The sequence below is a fragment of the Thermobia domestica genome, chromosome 13 (assembly GCF_964235325.1).
Source record: "Thermobia domestica chromosome 13, izTheDome1.hap1.1, whole genome shotgun sequence".
Lineage (NCBI taxonomy): Eukaryota > Metazoa > Arthropoda > Insecta > Zygentoma > Lepismatidae > Thermobia > Thermobia domestica.
The window spans coordinates 106,049,095-106,068,297 of NC_137466.1; the positions used below are offsets into that span (position 1 = coordinate 106,049,095).

A 19,203-nucleotide genomic window follows, 5' to 3' on the forward strand; every position below is an offset into this window, starting at 1 on the left:
TGGGACTGCAATGGTAAATTCTGAAAGAGCCTGAAAAAACGTAAATCGAAGTGATAAAGAAAAGCTGTATGGTATGATTCTATGTCGCAAGCCGACCAAATATCTGTCAATCAAGTGTCAAGGTCAGAGGTCAAGGTCAGATCAAGGTGACAGGTCACCTTGAGGACCCATTTGAATAAACTGGAAACAACACAATGTCCGTACCTCATCATGTCAAATTGGTTCTCAAGGTGACCTGTGACCTATGACCTAGATCTGACAGTGACCTCTGACCATGACACTTGATTGACGCATATTTGGTTGGCTATAAATGAGAAACTGAAATCGGTATTGATCATTTTACTGTATTTACCAGCAATTGACACTTCTTTAAAATTATCGAAACACACAAACAAAAGTATATTAATCTTTACTTCACAATTTTGAATTTGGAAAATGAAATTTATTCTTTAAACTTACACTTCAACTACAGAAAATTGCTTTAAGAAGTCATTTTTCACTTAACAAATGTATAAAATTCCTTACAAGTAAATTTCAAATTTTCCCTGATACAGTCCCTGTCATCTCTAAAATTATGAAAACAGAAGAACAAACTATATTAATCATTAGAGACCGGATGTTAGGCAAAATGCCTATTCTTTAATATTAAAGATATGATCAAAAATAACGTTTCAAAGTTTATGTGGGGGGTTATAGTTTCGATTTAAGCCAATTTTATTTTGCCTATTTTGCCTATTTCGACCTTTACTGCCTAAATAATTGCTTTAGTGCCTAATGTTGCCCATTTTATGCATTTTCTTTAAAATAAGGCTTTATTGGGAAAATATATAATTTATACAACATAAATAAAGACGCATATATACGTATAATAAGTGTATGCAAATACAAACACGTGCTACGTTACAATGTACATACAGGGTGAACTTCAAAGATGTGCATATACTTTGGGAGGTGATTAATTACATCAAAAGAAGACAAAAAGTCATCTTGTATTTTGTCGAATTCTGTGTCGTGTACGAGTGACAGTGGTGCCAACTTGGAATCGAAAATCAAATCTTGACAATTGGAACGGAACAGATAGGTGTGCACATATGTTGAGAGGTGATTCGTGACATGAAAAGAAGATAAAAAGTCCTGTTGCATGTTGTCGAATTCCTCGTCGTGTACGAGTGACAGAGGTGCCAACTTGGAATCGAAAATCGTACACATACTTCAACAGATGATTCGTGACATGTAAAGAAGACAAAAAGTCCTCTTGAATGTCAGGAAACATCTCCCGAAGTATGTGCACACTTTTATGTCTCGTTCCAATTGTCAGGATTCGATTTTCAATTTTAAGATGGCACCCCTGTCACTCGTACACGACGCGGAATTCCACAACATGGAACAGGACTTTTTGCCTTCTTTTGATATGCATCATGCAACAGGTCTTCTTTTGATATCACGAATCACCTCCCGAAGTATGTGCAGATCTTTTAGGTTCACCCAGTATGTATGAATGCATAACAAGCTTCATTTTTATATGTACAATAAAATAAGATATTAACAAACAGGTATGTTTCTATATTCTTTGAACATTATCTATGACCTGAACCTATTTTTTAATGGTACTGAGTATTTATGTTCATTATTTCGAATTACATTTTAGTGCCTATTTTACTGCCTATTTTTAAAATTTTTAGTGCCTATTTGCCTGCCTATTTTACAGGTTTTTAGTGCCTAAACATCCGGTCTCTATTAATCATTGATAGATGGTGAAAGGTGACTGTTTTGGATTTACAGAATGAAAGTTACTTTTTAAATCTATACTTCGAACTAGATACAAATTTTTAAAAAAGTGATAAAGGGGCTGATAAGAAGTTTGTACCCGTCACCGGCTTTAATCAAAATAACAGCACTCTTTCCGGCCAGGCCGGTCAAAAACCGGCCAGTTGACAACCCTACATCAATTGCTGTAAGATATATAACTTCTGTGAGTAGATTTGGGTTTTATATAAAATTTCCTTCAATTTGATGTATTTATGTTTGTGCATATTTGGGTAGAAACGTCTTTGAAATTCTTATAAGTGCGCAAAATTCCAAAGAGTTGCTATTAATTTTTCCATGATTGTATGTATAAAGCAAGGCTTTTACTTATGAAAAATATGTAAACATAATCTCGAAACCGACAGATATTTTTCTAATCATTAGTTTTTCGGGTTGTTGAAATTATTGGCAACACTCTCGACGTCGTTGTAGAGCCCTATAGACATGTACCGGGATATGAAGAGGGTAATAGAAAACGTTCAATGCTAGTATCTAATCCAGAGATGAACAGTGACACTTCGATGCCGTTTAAGACTAAAATCATCCTTTATGCGTATCCCTAGGGGAGGATGGGGTTCAAACACTTTATATCAACATACTCTTTCTGTGTGAAAGCGATTACAATGTTACGTTTATTATTCAATGTTGCAGACCAGGGATATTATATCACAAACAAAAATTTTGGTGGCCTCTACGGCACTAATAACGCAATTGAGACAGACGGGACAATGGACATTGAAAATATTTTAGTGTGCAATACTATGATCATGATACGACGAATTTCGAATGAATACGAACACAGTTACAACGGACCGAAAATCGAACTTTTTTTCGAAAGCCTGTAATTTTGAATTCCTAATCCTTTCTGGAGATATACTTCCTTGATCAGAAAGTACCAGGAATCACCATCGTGTGGCGCTCTCAGTCACCTGATTTGACTTTCTTTTCTTATGGGTTGCCGTACATGTCAGCGATATTCCCTCCCAATTTGAACATTCTAGTTTGTCATTTGTGAAAGTGACGCAATGCTGAGTACATCTGTTTGGGTGCATGTTTCTATTTTTACAATGGAGTTAACTTTGCAATAAGTGTGCATTAAATTTCGCGTTAAAAACGAATTCAGTGTTGCAAAGACCTTGGAAATGCTGTAAAAGTGTTTCGGCAATGATTTTAAAAAGCTAAAGCTGTTTACCAGTGGCACAAACGCTTTACGCTTGGTCGTGAGTCAGTCGAAGATAATGAACGCAGTGGCAGGCCGCCGACATCAATAAAGTGAAAGAAATGTTGGCCGAAAACCGTAAATTAACCATCAGAGAACTGGCAGATGACTTGGACATTGCTTATAGATCCGTTCAAGACGACATAGCGAATGATTTAGGTTTGCGCCGTGTTGTAGTCAAGTTAGTGCCTAAAGAACTGAATTTCATGAAGAAAAAAAAAAAAAAGCTTCGATATCGCCAGACACGATTTGAAAGGCTGAATCCGACGCAATATTCATCAAATGCATCATCACTAGATACGAGACGTGGGTTTATGAGTATGACACGAATCCAGGCATCAGGCGAGCGAGTGGTGAGCACTTAATGAGCCAAGACCGAAATAAAACCCAGCTCGTCGAAAAAGGTTGGATTACAACGATGTTGTACATCATGAATTTCTGCCAGAAAGTCAGTCAACATGGAGTATAGAGGAGGGTTACCAAAGAATACGCACACCATAAGAGCGCGCAGCGCCAATTACGCTGAAGTGGTAATACACAGAATTATTATTGCTACGCTGTTTGATGCGTCTTTGTGTGAGTGTTGATACGAAGAAAACAGAGGTTAACGTATAGCTCCAAACAGAAAATACAGATAAAAATAACTTTTTTGAATTCTTGATGTAATATTCTAGTACTCTTAGTTAAGAAATTTTTGTGATATAATAGCTAATTACAGTACCTTTGTTACATGGTACAAAATATGAATGTAGATAGAATTGTTTACCATGGCTTAGTTTCGGGGGTCTTGCATGTGCAGCCACGTGGGTGAATTTTACTCGAATTGACTGCTGTATCCCAAAGAGCGCGCGTTAGTGAATTACCAAAGAGCGCGCGCATACTCCTTGAGATAATTTCGTTAAGAATGTGTGTGGGTAGCGGCATTCATCATACAGACTACATGATTATTCTCTGTAGTTAGTTAGTTTAAGAAAGTGGAATGTAACAGAATGTTTTAATGGATTGTAGAATTATTTGCAATTGTTTGTCTTCGATTCAAGCACCAACTGTAAATCTTCTATAAGAAGTATTTTCAATTTACAAAATTTCTTAAATTACATTGATAATGATGATGATCTTCTGTTCTGCCCGAAGATCGCCAGGCATGGTGAATCCATGGTAGTTTGCTATTGCCTTTCATCGTATGGCGACGATGTCCTAAGTAGTGAGGAAATGAACGAAGGAAATGATCAAAATGAAAATCCTGATGCTGAGCGAAACATGGCTCCGATTACCATAGAGAAAGGGAAACGTCTTAGACGTACAGAAGCCGCAACTTCAAACACGTCTGTTCATCCGAGATACATCATTCCTCTTCCAAAATATTTTTTTTTCTTTTTTAAAAAAACGACAAACTGAACGTACAAAACATCGAACTGAAATTTTTACTAGTGCTCCATTTCACAAGATCCTTCAGAGCAAACGAATTAAAGGAAATGTTCAGTCAAAGAGAAAACTTTTTCATCATCTCAATGAAGCATCCACTTCAACAGAGAAAACTGCAGCTAAGATCAACCAAATTTCAAGCCCAATGTGTCACGAATTGTATGAAGAACAACTGACGAGGACTGGATTCAGTGCATTAATTGTGAACGATGGTGACATGATCAGTGTTCGTCTTACGAAGGGGATTTGGGTTCAAGTATGATAGGTATTGAGTGCGCCCTCTTAGGGACCACGAAACGCACTCTTTGGGACAGTGGTTCTTAAGAGTACGCATTTGAGTTTTTTCACTTTTTAACGTATATGGCCATATCTACATTTAGTAGTCAAGTTTTCCATTTCTTGCAATGTAGCTTAACTTTCAATTAAAATTATATTCAATTTATATAATTTTTGCTTCATTATTTTTGGAGCTTTTTCAAGATGAATATTAAGTGCGTGCTCTTTGGTAACCTTCCTCTAATTTGGGCGTTATGAAGAGTTTGCATGAAGCAATTCGCGTAAAAAAGATCTCTGAACAAACTCGTGGATTTCGCAATATGACAACGCAGCGTCGCACAATGTTATCATTATCCGCGAGTTTCTCACCAAAAAACAACGAATACCATTTCGCAGCTACTGAATTCACCGGATTTAGCTTCGTGTGACTTTTTCCTATTTGATCATTTCAAGAAACCATTATGGGATAGCGTTTTAGCCGTTGAGAGGAGATAATACGAAAATCGAAGACGGCTCTGATAGGTATACCGAAAATCGAGTTCCAGAATTGTTTTGAGAACTGAATCAAGAGCTTGCAAAAGTGCGTTGCAGTAGACGGGGATTAATTGGAGGAAGACGACACCAATTTTCAGGAATAAACGTGTATTTTTAATTTTGAGTGAATTACGGAAACTGTTTGATCAAGGTGGTAGTAAGCACTGGCGGAGTTTGCTACACTGCTTGAAATTATGTATTTCAGAAAACTTGTAATTATATCTACAAAAAGTATTGTTATAATGTTACAGAAGCAAAGTAAATCAAAAATTTTTCTTAAAAGTTCCCAGAAATAAGTCATATTGAGCAATATATCAAATTTTACCATTATTATATTGGTAAAATCCATATATCTCCATTTGGATATCCATATATCTCCAAACCATTATTATATCTCCATTTGGTTTGAGAGCTCCTCTGTGGCTAAGCGGTTAGCGTACGCGCCTTTGGCGTGGGAGACCCGGGTTCGATTCCCGGCGGGAGCTCATGTGGTTCGGATTCCACGTTAATCAGTAGGTCCACGTCTCATATAGCCTCGCTGCTGAAAGGGACGCTAAACTAAAATCAATCAATCAATCCATTTGGTTTGAGGTATCAAATTCCTGTAAATTACATTACGATCTTTGGAAACGAAGGACGTAATTGGATATGATAGTTCTCTAAACACTTTTTCGAAATAAAGTCGTTTGAAAAAAAAAATCCAATATTCATTCCTTGTAACTTTGTTTCTACTTCGGATTACGTCGTATTATGACCGTAATATTCGATATGAAGCTACTTTTGAATGCGCATTACCCTATCCACCTCACTCGACTTTATTTCGTCTAGTGAGTACTGTCCAAAATTTAGTTGATTTTCGATTTTGTAATATGCAACCACCTGATGTAGTGTCATTTGAAAATAATAAACTTTATGAAGCGTTGGAAATCCTCTTAAACTTGTGGCATCAGATTGTATGCCAAACAATGTCCCCTGCCGATATTTGCCCGATACAAAATTACAGAATTTTTTGCCCATTAGTTTCAAAGGTAATGAGGATTAAGTGAAACGAAGACTATTTTTTTCACTAACTACGACAATGGACACAAATCATTTATCTGACACGACTGTATGAGATAATTGATTAGGCGAAACGATGGGACACACGTGGAGTGCGAATCGTCCCTGGTGGGTTACTTACATCGGATGAAACCCCAGTAGTAGTGGTTCGAATCTCACTTCAGATCGCGTCTCTGGTGTTTAAACAGTAAATCAATAATTAGTTAAAGTTGAACTTGTTTTAAAAAATCAACACGCGTTTGTACTCATACCAATCACCAATTCTTTCATAATTTATTTTCATTAATTATCTGTCTCCTTTAGCTTAGTGGGCATAACCGTTGGGCGTTAAATTATCAATTTCGTTTCATTTTTGAAAGTTTCGTGGATGCTTTCATGCTATTTTCAAGGTTACTGCAAATTTACTTACACAAGTAGCTCAGCTTATAATAGTAAAAATTCGACGAGCAGTAACTTAATGCCGTATTCCAATGACCATTCGTTTATTCCACTTTACGCGAAGTTCACACTGTTTCCTTAAAATCAAATGCCTTGTAGTAATGTGTACCTGACCTGGGTAACTAACGTCAGGTGTCAGCTTACTCACGCTATATTATCTCATATTATATATCGAATTACATGAGACGAATACCTACATCTGAACAGTAAACACATCTCACACATGAGATCTCACTGAAAATCGAACCGGGTCTGTCGCGCGAAAGGCGCGTACGCTAGTCATCAAAATAACAGTATTGCGAATCCAACATTCTTAAGTTGTACTTTTCAAATTGCACTACGTCTGATTATCATATATTTCAAATACAAAATGTCCATAAATTCAATAGCATTATCTCACCCATTTTGCAAGTGATCTGATATGACCTGATCTGAGAACAAGTACCCTACTAAAGAGCGAATAGCCATGGTATGACATCCACCCAGTACGACATACAATCAAGTACGAGATTTCAACCATAAGTTAATTAAAAAATAAATAAAAATAAAAGACAAGCTATTAAAACACAGCCAACAAATTCAAGGTAATCTGTAACGTGCACGAAGAGCGATCTGTTTCAAACGACTCCATTATGAGTACATACGAGGGACTTGGTGGAAGAGCGCCACTTCCGGTGAAATTGAGCTATAAGTGGAATAGGCTGTAATCGAACCATGGCACAGTAAGTAGGTAGTTTGCAGTTTACTCGCTGTCTTAGGGTGTATAGCTATACATTAGGGTGAAATAAAGGCGATAACGAAAATAGCTACCTTTAAAGAGACCTCAAAAAAAGCAAAAAAATGACTAGTAAATATTGGGCGCAAAATGCGTTTTTCCAGACTTATAAGAGCTCAAGGACTATGGGACCTACTGTAATCAGGTCCAGGATTTACACAGGAACAACTGTATGTTTTATCTATGTTTCAGCATCTTCAGGTAAAGACGCAATGAATTACATAGGGCAAGTAAGAATTCAAAGCGAGTTTTAAGTACTAATTAAGCATAAATAACAATTTATTGGAAAATAACACTTAAAAATTACTTAGTTTCTCTATTAGTGATTGAAAATTAGTAATACCACTTTTCTTCTTATACAGAACCAAATATCAAGAATTATGCAACTCCACACATTTTCTCTCTAAAGAGAAGTTTTTAGTAACAAGAGAGACCTAAATTTATTCTTTACTAACATTTTCCTGTTTAGAAGTAAACAATCAAAACATTAATTATATTAAACAGTTCGACTATCGTCTCTGTTCGAAAACACGAATGACAGTACTTGTTTAATAGCAGTGAGCGATTGCAGCCTAACTGTTCATTAGAAAATGTGCATGTAGGAAAAATAAATCTCACCGTTTATCTTCCTATGGATAGTGTAATCACCTTCGATGCGGGAGACCCGGGTTCTATAGGGGAGAGGGGGGACATCGGTACGATTTTTACCTACCCGAGATTTTAGGAGATATCGTGAACTTGAGAAACATATTTTTTTTCCTACTTAAACTGTGATTCTTGCTACATATACAATGTGCAATATTGTTTCAACTAATGTCCTAAGTGGAGGAAATTACATTTTACGAAAGGTCTGCAATCTGAACCAATCTTCCCGGTGTAGGGGCAGATTGGTATGAGCAAAGTGAAATATCACACAGACTTTTTGATAATAGAGATAACGTAATTTTTTTTTGTTTTATTTTTCCATGAAATATTTTGAGATATAATACTCTATTAAACTTTCACAAACTCAAGTATTTTAACAATAGATTTAAGGACTTACAGCAGCAAAAATGCAAAACAAGAACACGTTTCATAAAAAGATCCAATGCTTGCTTGTGTTCTCATCAAAATTTAAAGGTTCCGCAAGCTATTTACAAAGATAAAAACGTACTATAAATGAGCTTCTGTCTCTAAAGGAAAAATAGAAGTAAATAATCCAAGGGCTACCTACTCCCTTGTCTCCAAAGGAGGCGGAGTTTTGTTATTACAAAGGTAACCAAGAAAGTTCTGTCGCTTTTTCACTCACAATCTTCAAACATCAACATGTCTCCTAAGACGTACCTGAAAGATCAAAAATAGTCCCATTAGCATCAACGATCTTCTGCCAACGTTCAGGAAGGCCATGGATTCCATCGCGGTAGAATAGGTGATAATCGGAAGGTGCAATGTCTGGGGAGTATGGCGGATGCAGTAGTTTCCACCCAAGGCATAGTATGGTGTCTTGGGTCATCCTATCCACGTGGGGCTTAGCGTTGTCCTGTAACAGGAGGATCCCTTTGCGATTCAGATGTGCTGGCTCCATAGTTTTGAGTTGTTCTTGAACACGGCTCAACTGCTGGCAGTACACAGTTACATTGATGCTCTGACAAGCTGGTAGCAGTTCCCGATGCACGATGCCATGAGCATTTTACCAAACACACAAGAGGACCTTGGTGCAGAGGTGGTTTAGGCTGATGTGGAACCGGTTCATGGGATGCTAAACAATGATGACGGCGCCGTGGAGCTTCGTACAAGACCCACTTCTCAACCGTCCAGAAATGGCTCCTTCCTCAGACAAGTCAGCAAAGAAACACAGGTATTTGCTCGCGTTGCCTTCTGGCCCGGATCCAATCATGTGGGACCCATCGACCCAACTTGTAGTGCTTTCCAAGTTGATGGAGGTGCTGCCGAACGGTTTCTTCACTCACACTGAATTGTAGTCTTCAGTTCCTCACATGTCTGGCCACTGTTCGCCTAATTGCTGCCTGAAGATCTTCATTTTGTACATGTGGTGGTCTTCCGGCACGTGGTGCGTCTTCCAGCGTTTCGTCACCGTCTTTAAACTTGTTAAACCGCCGTTGCACTTTCCGCGTAATCACGACACCCTCATCAAGGGCCTGGCATATATTCTCCCTTGCTACAGTGGCGTTTGATCCCAGTTTGAACTCGGTACACCATACTCGCCCTTAGGGCCCTCTGTGGAGGCCCCATGTTCATTCTGTCCTTCCGCAAGTTCACTGTGTCACTGAACTGCCACGATCAGGTAGCATGTTGTGTATACCCATACCAACAACTGACCTTCGCCTTATCTCCATTCGCATTCAACTCACGGTGTGAGGGCCAATTGAACACAGACCCTCACAAAAATCCACATAACTTTATCAATAAATAATACTCTTACTATATGCTGGATTTAGCGTCCATGTACAAATATATATTTGAGGTTGATTTTGTTAGATATGTGCCTATTAAAATCACTCGCATGTTATGACCTGGGGAAAATCTTAACATTTTTCCTATTATCGCTCCTAAATGGTTCCTTTTAGGATCTTATGGTAGAATTCGTACCATACGGGTGTTTTGTTACTTTGAGTTTTAATTCTCCTATTTGAGCTTTTTCGGCCGGGCTGTTTTGTTTGTTTTAAAATTCTAGAGGCATTGTAGAACACGTTACGTATGGTTTTACAGTTTCCTGCGTCGAGATGTAAGAGGTAATGACGTCGTAACTTTAAACAATATATTTTCTTTTGTTAGGCCTATCTGCATTATTTTTAGGCGGGCTTACTTTTGCACCTAGAAGATTGAAATTTTGCACAAACATTCAGTCCACTGAGTAGTAGTATTTATCAGATTTTTTCAGATATCTACGTTAAAACAGGGGCAAAAAGTTTCTTTAAAAAAAAAAAAATATTTTAACCAAAAAATCCTTTTCTTCGGGATTTTCCCCGCCTCAGATAAATGATGGAGACACGTGAATGGTACCGTATGAAGGGCAGTTCTATTTTGAAGAGAATGATGGGCGAACCATGATCCTAGGGTAATTAGGGATGTCTCAGGGAATTTTTACCCAATATCCTTCTTTATACGGGAATATGGGGTAATGTGGGTGTATTTTTTGGGGGGCGGGCTTACTTTTGCATCTAGAAGATTGAAATTTTGCACAAACATTCAGTCCACCGAGTAGTATTTATCGGATTTTTTCAGATCTTTGCGTTAAAAAAATGGGGGGGGGGTGTCCAGAGGGACAAAAAGTTTAAAATAGGTATACTTTAATCAAAAATACCTTTCTTCGGGATTTTCCCGCCTCAGATACATAATTGATTCGTGGGAATGGTACCGTCTGAAAGGCAGTTCTATTCTGAAGAGAATGATAGGCAAACCATAATTCTAGAATGAGTATTGATCTCTGAGGATTTTTTTTTTTTTTTTTTTTTTTTTACTTGAGATCAGTGTCTTTTGCGGTAATCTGGGTCATTGTGGGAATTATTGATAAAATTTTTCCCGCCCTTACTATTTAAGATAGAAGCTTGAAATTTGGTACACACATTCAGTCTACCGAGTAGTGTTTATCAGATTTTTTGAGATCTCTACGTTTACACAGGGCCGTTCCAGTGGGGCCCAAAGTGTGACAAAAAAATCCCCGAAATTTTCCCTTTGCCCTCACTTTCCTCTCCTGGTATACAGTATGAGCATGTAAGTGGTACCATTTGGAAGCCTGCTCTATTCTGAAGAGAATGAGGTATGAACCATGATCCTAGGAATAGTAGTGACGATGCAGTAGCTGCTTGACTAAAAGTCTAAAACAAATACAAAAAAAAAAAAAAATCCTAAAAGGGGTTACCGTTTGAAATTTTGTGTACCTATTGGCTATACGTATAGTTCCAAGAAGTCGGAAATATAATAATAGAAACGTTTTCCATATTATTTTGGTTAATTTATTTTTATGCTTTGATTACGGAAATCAAGCGATCACACGAGAGAGAGCCTATATTATTGCTAACTTTTTCTACTTGATGTTAATCACAATGAAAACTGTGATACTTGGGAAATGCACAAAGAGTAAAAAAAAATGAAATCTTTGAGTTTTACGTCCCCACGATTATGCCGGTTAGGTTAAAGGAGACGGTGATGATGAGTAATGAATGAAATGGTGGAATGAAGAAAGTGGGAGGAAACGGGAGAACCCCGAGAAAACCCACGCACACGGTGTTTGTCCACCACAAAGTTCACTTGGCGGGGTGCACAAAGAGTAGTCTACCCTTACAATTACAAATGGAAGGGGTAGATTGATACAGAGAGGTGGGGGCACATTGGTCCGTACCGATCAACCCCGCATGCATGTGTACTAACGTGCCCCAACCGAACTTCAGGATCAATTCTTATAACTGAAAAATTACTCCACGCAGGGCAATTGAACATAAGTTTTCGAAAATCCAGTGCTTATTACACATATAAGCTTACAAAGACATAAGTGAAAACTTACTTTTGCTCTAAGAAATCAAGTTTTTTTCTGCACATACAAAAGAACGCTGCGTCCAGGGGCGGATCCAGGATCGACTTCTGGGGGGGAGCGATTGCAACGATCCTGCCCCTCTGGATCCGCCACTGGCTGCGTCCATCCATTAACTGTGCCTCATGACGTTTGTTTGTCACCAATGTTGCCAACAAAGTGTTATCCATTTACCTCTTCACAGTGGAAAAATATCTACCTCGTACATATGTGCCCCGGGTACTAACACTCCCCCTCTCTCCTACAACGCCTCTAGACTTGAAATAAAAAGAACCGAACGAAAAAGCTCAAATAGGAGAGTTATAACGCAAAGTTCCAGAAAACACCCGTATGGTACAAATTGTACTATATGATCTTAAAAGGGCTAATAGAGAAACTAAGTGATTTTTAAGTGTTAACTTCTAATAAATTGTCATTTATGCTTAATTAGTACAGTACTTAAAAGTACATCTTTGAATCCTAACTTCCGCTATAAAATTCACTGCGTCTTTACCTGAGCATGCTGAAACATGGATATTTAGATATAGTGTACACTAGTTACTGTGTAAATCCTTGATCCGATTAGATAGGTCCCATACTTCTCGAGCTATGGAGATTTAAAGTTTACTTTCCGTCATTTTCGGCATCTTGTAAATCTGGAAAAACGCATTTTGTGAGATAGGTTTACTCCTCATTTTTTGCTTCTTTTGAGGTCTCTTAGAAGGTAGCTATCTTGGTTATCCCCATTATTTCAACACTCGGTGTATTATATATATATATATATGATTCGGTGAGGAAGTGCATATATTTGGGACGTCATACTAAGTTTATATGAACATAAGATCTATTTCCCCTGGTTTCCAAGATACAGCTGTACCTTTTCAGCTCCTGAAACCTGCACAATTTGTTCTTCTGGTAATACTGTTAACCAGCACAAGTTTTAAGACGTTTGCGTATGACGACGTGCGGAGGAAACGCCCGGAACTCAGGCGATCACGTGACTGACTTTTCTTTACCGGTGCGGTTCAAAAGTGACAATCTCCACTTCAGCCAATCAGAGGCCCCCTGGCGTCAGACGTTGCCATGGCGACCGTGTCGCTTGCCTGGAATCGTTCCAAACTTCTTCACTAGTTTGTAATGAGTCAACAAGTCTGTACTAGTTCACTAGTTCACGTTCATTTTCAAAACTTGCAATCTCCAATTTTGAAACAGTTATTACAAAAAAAAAAAAAAAAAAAAAACTTTCTCTGAGGAAAATTTATATTCAACCCTCAAATATTGCTACGAACTACTATGTCAAAAGAAAAAAAAATTGTACGTTAAAATCTTATGGGATTTTCGAAATATCAATTAATCGCTCGTCCTGAAAAATTCGGAGATTGCCACTTTTGCATTTACACCCCTTATTTAGGCTCGCTGAGTTGGGCTATCGTTCCCCATTCTACGTATTCGCCAGACTTAGCCCCGTGCGACTTTATTTCGGTCGAGAACGAAAAGAAAATCTAAAAGGGAAATATTTTGATGACGTGGAGGCTGTAAAAAGATTCGTAGAGGGTACTCACAGGATGATATAAAAGTTGATTTCCAGAGGTGTTTCAAACAGTGGGAGAGAAGACTGAAGAAGTGCATTGCATAATGTAAAATACTTTGAAAGAGATTGAATTTTCTAACTTCATAAATTATTTTTTCACGGTCAGAACAGAAGTCCAGTTCCTCTTGAGTACCCCCCCCCCTTGTACTGTAAAAACATGTCTCGTAAATGGTAACAATGACGTCATCTTCATTCATATTTTAGCATTTCTGCTAACTTATAATAATAATAATAATCTGATTAAATCTTTCAAAAAATCTACATAGCCCCAAGTGGGTTGTGATTTAAGAAAAAAAAAAAAGTTCTAACCCGGCTTCTGAGGTGCACTGCCCCGTCGGTTTCAGCGTGTTGGAAGCTTCCAAATTTGGAGGTTTGTGATACGGTAGCGTCCTTCGTTTGCAGTACTGACTATTAAATGTGGTAAATTGAGTTCTCGTTCAACATGCACAAAAGCTAAATAGTACGCAATAAGCTAAATAATTTTATTAAAAAAAAAAAAAAAAAAGCTTGGCAACACTTCATCTGTTGGCAATGTGGAGTATGTCAAACGATTTCCTCCTATTGATGTTTACATCATACAAAATTGCAGTATTTTTTTCTTTTTTAACTGTTACAAGATTCACAATTAACTCAAGTTAAAAAAAACACTGTATATAGAACTGACATAGTAACATTAAAAAAAAAAATACAACTTCATGTTGGATTAGCAGTACCATTAATATGGTGATAATGCAGAATATGTAAGACAATGTCCTGTTATTACTTACATCATACAAAAAAAAAAAAAAAAAAAAAAAAGGAAAAAGAAAAAAGAAAACTTAAAAGTAACATGAATTTCCAAATAAATGGTATGATCAAAGCAATTCTGTCTTCATTTTGGTGACCTAAGAAATCAAAATGACAGGATAGGCAGGATAAAAGTTGGAAACCACGAAATTGATCCTGGATTCACCTAGTTTCATGAACACTGTAGTCAGAAACAATATAACCTATAGGTTGTAGGTATAAGAAATAATAGCTCCAACTTATACTTAATAATGTTTCTACGTTTTAAACTACTTGTGTTGCGTTCTTCAAGTATTAACATTATATATCAACCTCGCGTTCTTGGAGGTGTAACTGGCAAAAAACGGCAGCAAACCGATTCACTCTTCTATCGTAGCTATTAGATAAAAGTAGAAGCAAATTATGAAATTCCATATTTTAAACCATATCTCGTAGGACGGTGGGGTTGAGTTAAGTGATTTCGTCACGTCCACTCTCAATCTAAGTGCAACTTCAAACCATACATGTATTAAGTAAAGAAAACATAGACTGGTGTATGTTAAACTTTATTTTTATGCAAACATATATCCATCCCATACTTATCTTTGATCTATTTTTGCTTTTTAACATTCCCCCTTTCAGAAACAAAAGTACCAATTCTCTCTTTCATTTCAATATTTGTAAAATACAGCTCCCGACTCTGGAAGTCAGCGGAAACAAATGAACTATTAGTATTTGACGTAATTGGAGGTTTGTAAGAGAAGCTGTAAGAGAAATTACCTGTTAAGCTGTTAAAAGTAAGGTTGAAGGTAGACTTAGAACCTTTGGGTGACTATCAAACATTAAATTTCCTTATTAAAATTGAAAATTCAGTACAGATTAGTCTGATTTTTGTATTTTAGACTTCTGCATGAGCGCCAAAATATTTTAGCAGTTTTCTCCTATTTTTGGGAACTAGAGTATCAAAATAATTTTATAATACAAAATCTTACATGCGCTTTAACATGCAATTACAAGTTAAATCATATCTTTCTACACAAAAGTAATATAATGAAACCTGTTTAGTTGACCATCTCTGCAACGGTTCGTAAGAGCCGCCATGCTCCACTACACAGTCATTTTTATGAAATCGAGAATGGCTAACCACACAGGTGTCACTATAGCATCAGTGAATATACAAACATGTAACTTACCTTTTACTAAAGCTTCATTCCAAGTTACAGTATGTTCCAATCCTTACCTTATTTCACTGTGATCGTTAAAAACACTGATAACGAATTTTTAAAGACGAACTTTTTATGACTTTCCTTTCCTTTTGAAGAAAGGAAATGAAACCATGCACCGCACTTCATTTTTCACACCTATCTTCACAATTAGAATAACACATACACATAATTATCACACTATTATTTTGAAACCTACCCATTCCCCCCACTCACCTTCTGGGAATGAGAGCACTGGGTGATACGTTGGATCTAATAACGCTATCCGTTCGGGAACCGGCAAAACGTCAAGTTCTTGACTGGCTGTAGGATTTGGTCTACCACTACACAAGGTACACGTTGGGAGAGGAGGTTGACAACCACACTTAATAGTCGTAGGTCTTGCAGCTTTTTTCGACAGAACATGCAGTCCAGAGGACTGAAGTAACTTTCTTTTCCGAAAATTTTTAAGCGGCCTAGTTCTACTCGCTACACACGTTGAGTCCGACGGGGATGTAGGTCCTGTCCGCATTGCACCACCAACTACGCACTGATTATCACTTTTAACTGGGTCCAAAATAATGCCACCGTTCGTAACAACATCGTCTGATTTGGTTCCAGCAGCGAAAGATCCATGATACCCGTTTACTACGTGATGATTTTTTTCTGTTACAGGGCGGCCTACTTTCGATGGCTCCCCAAGGACTATTGTACCTTTCGCTTGACGAATTTGCCTGTAAAGAGACGAAAACCAAATTACAATATTGTTTATGTTTAAACATTACTTGGATCTGGATCTTTATACCAGAGCAATTTTTCCAACATTATGGTAAGCCCAATAATCTCTCATATCAACGCGTTTAAAATAAGTATCAAATAATATCAAAGTAACTTCTTAAAATGAAACTAGTTCTTACCTGCTTTTGTATTTCTAACAAGGGACATCACCCAATTGTCCGGCTCCGATTTCAATGAAACTTTTATTGCTGATAGAGGACATGTATTCATTACTTGTGATAACAGAAATTTTTGCCATCGTGCATGTTTTCTATTTTTTAATAATTTTTAAAGGTTGTGATCTGGTTAATAGAGATTACTGCAGAAGTCCCTTACTACCCTTTGTAAACGGAGTGTTAATGAAAGAACAACCATGTAGATACGTATAGGGCCTAGAGGGAAGTCGTATGGTACGTACGACCTTGACGGCAGCCATCTTGAAATCCGCCATTTTGAATTAAGGTCAAGTTTTTTAAATGGGAATAGGGTAATATGATACATAATTTCGGGCTAGAATTTAATCAGGAAAACAATGGTGAAGTTAGTTTTAAGATGCGCTCATTTGGTGAAAAGTTACAGACATATTAATTGTTTATATTTACTATGTGCCTAAGTCCCTTATCTCCGCTTCTAACCCGCATATTAATGATTATAAGTGGATAAAGGTTTCGGTAATACATATTATGCCTAGAGGGAAGTGATACGATAATGGTATCATTGACGGCAGCCATCTTGAAATCCGCCATTTTGAATTAAAATGAAGTTTTGAAAACTGAAAACCATAGCATGTGGCACCAAATTTTAATAGTAAATTTTCCCCAAAAGCCAATGGTATGCTTAGTTTAGTTCTATAGTTAACTAGTATGAATTTATGACTCTTCTAATGTGCACGAAACGTCCATTATTCGATCTTTCAAATTGGCAACACTCATAATTTTCATCGCATGTTTTAAAATTCCAACTGGCACTTTGCAATTGTTTCCATGGCTCATGTTTTCTAAATTTATTACATTTTTAAGAGTTGCGATTTGTCAGTTCATGAATAGTGTTGGGATAAGCATCCAGCAATCTTTCTGAATTTTGAAGACTTGCCATGTAATTATTAATTTCATAGACAATGTAATTATTAATTTCATAGACAATGTAATTATTTATTTCCTATACCTGCAATTCAATAACTCGTTTACTGACATGAATCATCGCAGAATGAAAGAACTCCAACTTTGCATTCAGATAATACCGGAGACGTAGCTTGTAATGGATAGTAGATGAGACGAGATATAAGTTGAAAATTCACTTCAAAAAAGGAAACGAAATATGGCTGTTGTGTAAATCAATGGTCTTTTGTTTTGTTTTATACTTATTTGTTTATTGTATATTTATTTATTTATTTATTTATTTATTTTCTATAGCAATATTTTAGCTAGTCAGACAAAAAAGTCATTCGTTTTCTAGTTATTGTTGTCGATGGTTCATGTTTGTAAGATTTATAATCAGTATTGATCGGGAACTCGATTAAGTTACACCTTTTTATAAAAAAAGTTACCTGTTTTCGTATTTTGTTCATGGTACAAACTGTGTTGGGAACAGTCATATTACGTCTCTTTGATATTTTCTATCATTGCTGGTGTTCCTTTAAAGTTGTAAAGTTGTATTTATTTAAAAGAAAAAAATACTGTTTGTCGTTTCCGCAACATGTAGGCTACATTTCATGATAATTGTGAGTTCGTGTTACACAAATTTCTTATAATTTCATTTGTATTTCTTTACATCACATAGGTCCATAGGTTCCTCATGTACTTTGGGTTAAAATAAATAATTACACTGCCTAGGAAATTGATAATTACATGGCAAGTCTTCAAAATTCAGAAAGATTGCTGGATGCTTATCCCAACACTATCCATGAACTGACAAATCGCAACTCTTAAAAAAATGTAATAAATTTAGAAAACATGAGCCTTGGAAACAATTGCAAAGTGCCAGTTGGAATCTTAAAACATGTGATGAAAATTATGAGTGTGGCCAATTTGAAAGATCGAATAATGGACGTTTCGTGCATATTAGAAGAGCCATAAATTCATACTAGTTAATTATAGAACAAAACTAAGCGTACCATTGGCTTTTGGGGAAAATTTACTATTAAAATTTGGTGCCACATGCCATGGTTTTCAGTTTTCAAAACTTCATTTTAATTCAAAATGACGGATTTCAAGATGGCTGCCGTCAATGATACCCTTATCGTATCACTTCCCTCTAGGCATAATATGTATTACCGAAACCTTTATCCACTTATAATCATTAATACGCGGGTTAGAAGCGGAGATAAGGGACTTAGGCACATAGTAAGTATAAATTAATATGCCTGTAACTTTTCACCAAATGAGCGCATCTTAAAACTAACTTCACCATAGTTTTCCTGATTAAATTCTAGCCCGAAATTATGTATCATATTACCCTATTCCCATTTAAAAAACTTGACCTTAATTCAAAATGGCGGATTTCAAGATGGCTGCTGTCAAGGTCATACGTACCATACGACTTCCCTCTAGGCCCTATACGTATCTACATGGTTGTTCTTTCATTAACACTCCGTTTACAAAGGGTAGTAAGGGACTTCTGCAGTAATCTCTATTAACCAGATCACAACCTTTAAAAATTATTAAAAAATAGAAAACATGCACGATGGCAAAAATTTCTGTCATCACAAGTAATGAATACATGTCCTCTATCAGCAATAAAAATTTCATTGAAATCGGAGCCGGACAACTGGGTGATGTCCCTTGTAAGTAGGGCATGGTGGCAAATGGGAAAGACATTTTTAACATG

At 36.8% G+C, this 19,203-nt stretch overlaps 1 protein-coding gene across 2 annotated transcripts in view; it reads right to left on the reverse strand.

Annotated features, from left to right (window-relative positions):
• nsl1 (non-specific lethal 1) overlaps nucleotides 1-19,203 on the reverse strand; it is a 192,548-nt gene that overhangs the window by 88,171 nt on the left and 85,174 nt on the right. For both annotated transcript variants that reach the window (XM_081736215.1, XM_081736216.1), the window contains exon 3: nucleotides 15,838-16,334. In XM_081736215.1, the coding sequence (XP_081592341.1) occupies nucleotides 15,838-16,334 (497 nt within the window). The remainder of the gene's footprint in view (nucleotides 1-15,837; nucleotides 16,335-19,203) is intronic.